The sequence below is a fragment of the Pelodiscus sinensis genome, chromosome 4 (assembly GCF_049634645.1).
Source record: "Pelodiscus sinensis isolate JC-2024 chromosome 4, ASM4963464v1, whole genome shotgun sequence".
NCBI classification, from domain to species: Eukaryota; Metazoa; Chordata; order Testudines; family Trionychidae; genus Pelodiscus; species Pelodiscus sinensis.
The window spans coordinates 17,944,633-17,952,861 of NC_134714.1; the positions used below are offsets into that span (position 1 = coordinate 17,944,633).

Genomic DNA, 8,229 nt, shown 5'->3' on the forward strand with positions numbered 1-8,229 from the left:
CCTTTACATTTACTTCAATGGGAGTAGGCTCAGTACTTTAAATCCCCAGTCCTGTGAATACTTATACATGCAAGTAATTCTGCTTACAGGAGTAGTCCAGTTTATTTCAGTGAGGCTATTCCCCCAAAATACAATTTATGCAAGAGTTGTCTCAGGTGAACCAACTGTACTGTATGAGCAAAGTCTTTACGTATTTGCAGGATAGGAACTGTGACCTGGTACCCATGTTCCCAACCTACGAACAACAGCTCCAGAGACAGAGCATATACTGCGGCGTTCTTCACAAATGGGCCAGATCAAAAAATCTCATTCAAGACAGTGGAAAGACTCACAAGGATATCAGTAAGCTCTGAACTACGTTCAGTATCATTAGGACATCAAAACAGAAGAATAGGGTGTGAATATTTAGTTTGCCTCAGGGACTGGGGATTAAACCTTAGAGGTCTGTCCCTGACAGACAAGAATACAGCAATTCCCCCAAATACCTAAAATCCAAGTGGCCCTGAAAAAAGTAGTTTGTCTTTCAAAGAGACAGTGAAACCATGCTCATGGATTTTTTTTAAAGTGCAGTTAAAGAGGGAATACATAAAATATACAACTCTATCACATTTTATTTTGTGTAAATTTATAAAGACAACAATCCTCATCACGATTGTCACATTTTACAGCACACACCAATACAGCTGCAAACAAAACTGCACGCAAAAATACTAAGCGCTAACAATAGTTTCTTAAAGTCACTCTTTACGCGATTGTCGTATCTAGACTAAACAGTTTAATACTAACACTGAAGAAAAAATAGCTCACTATAAAACAGTGATAGAACATTTTTATAAAATATATTCCATTCCAAGAGCTTTTCTACATCCTGTATACTATAAAACTCTCACAAAAATTAGTGTCTTTAAATATACATATTTAATCTGAACCGCACCAAGATTAAAAACAATTAAAAATATTGATGATTTTTTACATTAACTTCACAGTATTTGTTTGTAGTAGTAGTAGACAAATCCAGTGTTTTAAAATTTAGAGCAGTACTATTCTCTACAGAGAAGGAACTCCCCCACAGTGAAATATTTTATGAAAACATAAGTGTGCAATGTTTTTAGTACTTCTCTGTAATGAAACATTTTTGAAGACATGCTCAAAGCTATTGCAACTTTAAAAAGATCCCAAAGACAGAGTGCACCAAAAAAAAAATCACTTTAAAATAAAAGTGCAAACATCTTTAATTTAAAAATTCAAGCTATTAAGGTTGGGGAGAAAAATACTAAGCTATGAGTAAAGAACAATGCATTAATGCACTAAAAGAAAAAAAACCCACCCCTTGTTATTTTTTTAAAACCAGTATCCCATTTTCAATGAAATACAGAGCATGCTCACAGCATTAGTTTCGTGAGTTATTTCTAGACTAAAGTCAGATACAAACTTGTTTTGACTTTCCCCTGCCCCTATATTAATGTCTTATGGCACAATTTAGGATATTGGATCTTTAATAAAAAAAAATAAAAAAAAAAACCACACACAAAAATAGGAAGTGAGTGAAATGCAACAGCAGTATCGCAAAAAATGCAAAATTTAAAAAAATATTGCTAGTTTAGATAACACCACTACTGTATTAGTTGTTCTTTACAGCATGTACAGACATTTGTGTAAGATTGAAGGTGAAGCATAGATTAACTTACTTTGAAATAGTTTAACAGTAATAATTCCACTTCAAATAATTCTAATAAATACTATATCAAGTATCATCAGGAGAAAAAAAATAACTTAATTTTAGTAGATTTTTGTTCAGTGCTATTTCCAATCACAGCAAAAAAAAGTGATTAAGTAAAAATAAGACCACAGTACCAAAGTACCAAAGCCATTTCTGTTTAAACATACAGTGCTCTCCCATGTTCCTATGTAACAGGTTCAGCAAAAGATATTTTACAGTGATACAAAGAAGTTAGTCTGAACAAACTAAAAGTAGAAGTAAAATTTCACATTACATGTACATTCATAGTTTAAGAGATGAATAAAAAGGAGGTTGCAACAAGTGACGTCCTGATTTTTTTTTAAAGTACTTTCACTAGTAGATCAATATCACAATTACACTGTTGAAACCACATAGGTAGTAGTGCTTACTTAAAACATATAAAAGGAAATGCTGGACAATTCCTTCTTTTGGGATGAAATCCAATATTCTGAAGAATCCACTTCAGTGCTTCAAATTCATTTAAAAATAAATGATTAAACTTCAAGAAGCCATCCCAGGAGTGTCAGTAAACTTGACAAAATAACTTATTTTTCTTAACTAAAAAAGATTCAGTCCAGAAAAAATGAAATTCAAAACCACAGATATAATAAGAATTCAGATCTGCATGTGTGTGTTCCTTGAATGGACCCTTTAAAGTGGAGAGGCACAATCTGATATTTACTGACATACAGACTAAAAGATAGTTATCTGCCTAAGAGAACAAGAGAATTCAATAACTAGTTATATTAAGAGAACAGTGGGAAAGTTAATATATCATTTGGCTGGTGTGAAACTAGCAGGGCCAAGTTCCTGTGCTGGATTGCATTTGTGCTACCCCAGAAATTAGTAGAATTCCACAGAACTTGGCCCAGGGCAGTTGCCAACTTTAATACCACGTAAGCCATGAAAAAAAAAATTCAAGCTTCTGATCTTTACCATAAGTCATTTAGTAAAATTAAAGATTTGGGGTTTGTTTTTTATAGTATCAAAAGATTCTACAGGATCTTGAACCAATCAGAAATCTCTGTTAAAGAAACTGATTCATTATTATACTGACCAATTTCCTCTTAAGGATACTGGTCATCAGTTCCTAACTAGCTGCTCAGCCATTTCATTTCCTTCACCAGCCTCTGCACAGTTGTGTACTTTTATCCAGTCCCCAATGTGTAAGCAAGGTTATGGCACATATTACAGGCCCAATCTTGCATCCACTGATAGTTTACTCACTGAAGTAATTGTCCTCCAATGGGAGCAGGATTGGTCCCTGTGTTTGTTGAGACAGGGATGAAAACATGTTCATATATCATATGAGCTTACAAGTGTACTCTAGTGCGTATCCTTGGACAGCTAAGGCATGAATACAGTGCAGATAGAAACATGTTTCTACCCACATTTTAAAGTTCAAAAGCAGCTCAGTGCCATTCCACAAACAGTAGTCCTTGGAGGAGGGAAGGGGAGAAAGATGTTTAAAAAACAAGAACAAAAAACCCTTTACTTCCAAGTATGCCAAATCTGTATGCAAGACTTTTCATTCAGATTTTAGGATTGATTGAAAACCTACTTTGATATAATAGTAAGACTCAAAGGCCAAACTGTACCAGATACGTAAGTACAATTCAAGGAATTCTCAAACCTCTTTTGAAAACTGGGCCAATTAAAAAGCCACTTTTTGAAAAGACTGTATGGCTCATCTAGAGGCATATGGAGTTCAGTGAGCAGATTCCCTCAATACACATTAAAATAAGCTATAGTTCAGCTCTTTTGCTGTCATGAGATACACAGGTAGAATTTAGGGGACTTTAGTAAATCTTGGCGTATTTCTCTAATTCTGGGGGGGCGGGGGCGTTAATTGGAAAAAAGGGGATGGCAAACATTAAGCAAGTACTTACAGCATGAAAGATAGAAACTAAATCACTGCAGAAGTACTTAAATAATTTTCTCCCTACTAACTTGGAAATAATGTAACAATGGTGCACAGCAGACAACAAGCGGCGAGGGAAACAGGAAGAAAAAAAAAAGGCGGCTATGGCAAAAAGGCCTTTGTAGTGTACCCTTAAGCATCTTTCAACATCGTTTACGGATATGAAGATCAGTAAAAAAGAAAATCAGATGCTGCCTTTAAAAAAAACCCACACATTACATTAGCAACACAAAAGTTAAAAGCTTGTCCTCAAACCACCAAGGACTTTACGAGGCCACAATGAAATTTACGGATGTGTCTGTATAAGTCACCGGATTGTGTAAATCGTCTCTCACACCATTTGCAGCCATGGGGTTTCTCTCTGGTATGCACTACTGCATGACGGCTGAGATTGTGGGAATACTGGAAGCTCTTTCCACACTGGGCACAGGTATAAGGCTTTTCACCTGAGTGAGTTCTTTCGTGTCTCTTTAAGGTGTACATGCAAGAAAAAGTCTTCCCACAAAGCGTACAGGTAGGCACCGAACCGTCAGGTGACAACCTGGTCCTTGAGCCATCTTTATCTCTGAAGTGAGAGCTCAAATGCAGCTGCAGGATGTGCGGGTTTGGAAAAACTTTGCTACAGAGCGGGCAAATGCAGATATGTCCAGGAGGCACAAGCACACCAGAGGAGGAGATATCTGATGAATCCATGTCATCTTCACTTTCATCTCTGTCTTGATCTATCTCATCTTCTCTTGTGTGAGAATTGCCGTTTCCCGCGAACATGTGTCCTAACCCTGTCACTAGGCTTTTGGCTGAATTCCCAAAATGCTGACTCTCTGGACTCCTTGCTTCACTGTCCTCCTGATCTGACAGCAAGTCTTGTTCATCTTTAACAAGTGGCTCAGTACCCTGCTGCTGGCTGTCGGAAGCCAGCTGTCCAAAGACGTAGGAGGGGTGTAAGGAATCTCTCCCAGACACAGGCTTGAAAGACAAATCCAGAGCACAGTCCACATCACTCGGAGCCGGGGGATGGTTAACAGACCTTTGGGACAAAGGTCCTGAGGAACTATTGACATTAGCTTTTGTTTTTCCAGCTGCTATGGTACACGATTCTGCCTCTGCAGACACAGAGCTGACACTTATAGAATCAGAGGACCAGCCAGGGTGACCACTGACCTTATCTTTATTAGTTGTTCTATCATATTCTGCTACATTGAATTTTTGTTTGTGTCCCGGGTCAAACTCGTGTACCAGGTGCACGCCAGGGTCTAAAAAATGCTCTTCCTTTTCCAAATTAGCCACATCCTCATTCATCTTTTCTTCCAAACACAATTCTTTATCTTTCAGCTTGCCCTTGCAGACTTTCACAATGTCATACATGTGAAGGTAGCTCGCTGCAGCGAGCACATCTTCAACTGGAAGACTGTTAAACTCCAGCTTGCCTTCGTACATGAATTCAAGCAGCAGACTGAAGGCTGGGGCTGTGACAATGTCACTGTTCAGATGCACAATATCCCTTTTGTCTAACTGGTCCCTGTAGAAAAGATGGAAGTACATGCTGCAAGAAGCAAGAACAGCTCTGTGGGCTCTGAACTGAGCTTCTCCAACTAAAACAGTACAGTCACACAGGAAGCCCTGGTGACGCTGCTGACTCAGACACTGCAGCAATTGGCGGCTATGGTCTGGAAACTCCATTCTTCCTTCATAACCTGTTCAAAACAGGAAAAACTTGAATGCTACTATACACTAAAGGCTCCTAGCAGCTGTAACAGATTGGCTTTTGGGTAATACCAGCCGAAGAAACAGCCTTGGAGATAACGTTTACTGTTAATTGTCTAATCGGTTTTTTTTTGTTTTTTGTTTTTTTAAAGAGAGAAATCCAACATGCTTCTCATCCCTCAACACCTGCTCCAAACAGGAAAAACTTGATTGTAAGTAAACAAAAGCTTCCAAAGAAGCAGCACCTCCAACCTTTGTCTCTTTCACTAACAAATTGGGGGTGGGGAGAAAGAGGGAGGGAGAACCACCACCCAGCAGTTTAAGCATTCCTGGAAATGCTTAACTCGGGGCATCCGTTTTGTTCTTTTCATGAAAACCAACAAATCCACCCCCACACTTAACTTTATGCACATTCATTCTACATTAAAGAATAGATCACTCATTCATTGCTTGCACAGTGGGAGGAGGTTGAACACTTCAGGGATTTGGGGGAGGAGAACGGTCCTGTGAACCAACCCCCCCCCCCCCACACATACAAAGTTGACTCCCCTAAAAGTTATTAAAAGCAAACAAATAAGAGAGAGAGGGGGGAGGCTACAAGTCCAACTACCTGCAGTAACAGCTCCGAGGAGGGAGATCCAACAAGGCGGCTCACCTGACCCGGCTGCCACGCTGGGATTGAGGGGTGCATGGAAAAAAAATCCCCTTCTGGAGGCGCCCAAGTTTGAGGCGGGCGAGCGCTCCCGGGGCTGGGCGCTGGAGCTCGGCAGTAGCGGAAGAAAAGCAGGCGGGTGAGTGCGTGTGCGAGAGAGAGGAGAGTGTGCGAGTGAGGGAGGGAGTGCTCGGTTTGCTAATTACACTGCAAGCTGGAGAGTCAGCTGCTCTGACTTCACTGCGATGGAAATGCTACCTCCAGCTGTGCTCCTTTTAATGCCATATGTTACTCCAAATCTAGCTACCAGCCAACCACAGCTTGCTGCCTTTTAAAGTTCCAGCAACCCCATTTATAGCCATCTATTAAATCCCATAAACTTAAACCGAGTCCTCCCCTAGCGCTGCCTCCCCCATCCCCCTCCCCAGCCCAAAGAATAATACTGGGAAAGTTGCTTCATGACAATCCCCCGGCTGCAGCCGCGCAGAGGGACGAGGGAGCCCGTGTGACCTTTGCTGGGAAAAGTTCCCAGCTCCAGCGCAGCTCGCAAACGCTGCAGGGGAGGGCAGGCTCCGAGTTGCGCCTGGGCTCGCTGAGCTGGGTGGCCCATTGCGGTTCCCCTCCCAGCCCCCCAGAACTTTATGGGACGATTTGCCTGGACTTTCCCTTTGTGATCAGACTCCGGGAGGGGACTGGGGGGGGGGGAGGGGACAAATGCACCCGAGAGGACCGAGCCAACCCCCGCCCCGGGGGAGGGTGCCCCCGGCAGAAGGGGTGCAGCCCAGCCGGGGAGGGGGGCAGGGAAGGCACCGCTGCTGGCTACTTACCAGCCTGCCTTGCTGGCGGCTCCGCGCCCGGCCCCCGCACCGCGCTTGGCGGCGGCCGCACGTGCGGGGCTCGCCCCCCGCCGCCCCAGATGTGGCTGCAGCCGGAGGCAGACGGGAGCCCCGGGCGCTCTGTTGCTGGCAGCCTAGCAGCGCTCTTGTGTTGTGAAGCAGGTTGTTAGCCAGCCGCTCTCGCGATACTTTCCCTCTGAGCCAGCGGGGGGTGTGTGTGGCTCTCCCCCTGCCTGCCTGTCTCGTGCACACAATAGCCCCGGCCGCGCTCGCGGCTCCGGCCCTGGCCCCCGGCCGCCCCCGCCCCGCATGCTGCGCGGGCCCGCTGCAGCCGCTGCAGTGGCGGGGCTTGGGGCGGGGAAGGAGCCGCGGGGCGCCCCCGGCCTGGCCAGGCTGGGTTGGAGCGGGGGAGGGAGAAGCCCTCTCTTGCAGCCGGGCTGGGAAGTATCGTCTCCCCCCCGCCCCACGGAGCCCGGGTGGCGCGGCGGCTTTGCCAGCGAGGGGACTGCAACACAACGTGCTGCGCGGAGCCGGCGGCACCACAGCCTGGGACGGGGGAGGGGGGCGCCCTTCGCTCACGTAGGGGAGGCCGGGCCGTCCTGCCTGGCCGAGGAGTCAGCGCCTTGCTGCGAAACTAACCCTCTGTGGCAGCGGCAGAGCCGGGAGTCGGCGCCAGCTCGCGCATGGGGAGCCTCTCCTGGGTTCGCAGCGGAAGCTTTTGCGATGAAAGCCATTGGCCTCGCGCCACCGCGATGAGCCCCAACTTTCCAAGTCCTGGGAACTTTTTTTTTTTTTTTTTTTTGGTGCGCCCAAAGGGGTTAACTCTCACTTTGGAACCCCGCGGGCTGGGCTGCTTCCATGCCGGCCGTGTCCTGCCTTAGCTGGCCGCACAGCTGCTTAGGGCACCGTTCGGTCGTGCCTGCTGCGAAAGACCTACCAGCACAAATCTCTAATCCACGACATGTGGCTAGGATTGGGTCATGTGACTGTCATAAACTAGGGCTAATTGAGTCACGAATTACAGGTAGACTTAAGAAAAATTCTGATGCGGCCTTGAGATCACCGCCCCCCTCTCCTTGCAGTGTGTTTTGACGTAGCCAGATTAATGGCAAGTGTATAAAAGAGTCCTTTAAGAGGCTTCTACTAAGTTTGGTCCGTGTCCGAGAGCTAAAGATTATGGAGCATGCGTTGCATGCGCGCTGTGGGGTTAAAGACGAAATCCCTTAAAGAGATCAGAAATGTATATTGAAAACAAATCGAATTGAGCAGCAAGTTTTTATTACACATTATCACTTTCCCCGAGCGGTGCTAATTGCTCGTTGCCTCTTTCCTGCTCTCAGTGCGGGATTGACTGAAACATGACACTTAGAAAGGT

General features: G+C 44.8%; 1 protein-coding gene across 4 annotated transcripts; it reads right to left on the minus strand.

Annotated features, from left to right (window-relative positions):
- Window positions 1-593: 593 nt before the first annotated feature.
- ZBTB42 (zinc finger and BTB domain containing 42) lies at window positions 594-7,766 on the minus strand. 4 transcript variants are annotated; one of them, XM_006132423.4, is made up of 2 exons: window positions 7,494-7,766; window positions 594-5,356 (listed from the first exon to the last, which is right to left on the minus strand). In XM_006132423.4, exons 1-2 carry the CDS (start codon window positions 7,537-7,539, stop codon window positions 3,912-3,914), a joined length of 1,491 nt encoding a protein of 496 aa, XP_006132485.2. In that variant the 5' UTR covers window positions 7,540-7,766; the 3' UTR covers window positions 594-3,911. The 4 variants fall into 4 exon arrangements, with proteins under 4 accessions (XP_006132485.2, XP_075782565.1, XP_006132487.1 ...); XM_075926450.1 differs by lacking the exon at window positions 7,494-7,766 and adding an exon at window positions 6,846-7,105; XM_006132425.4 differs by lacking the exon at window positions 7,494-7,766 and adding an exon at window positions 6,022-6,412.
- Window positions 7,767-8,229: the final 463 nt, after the last annotated feature.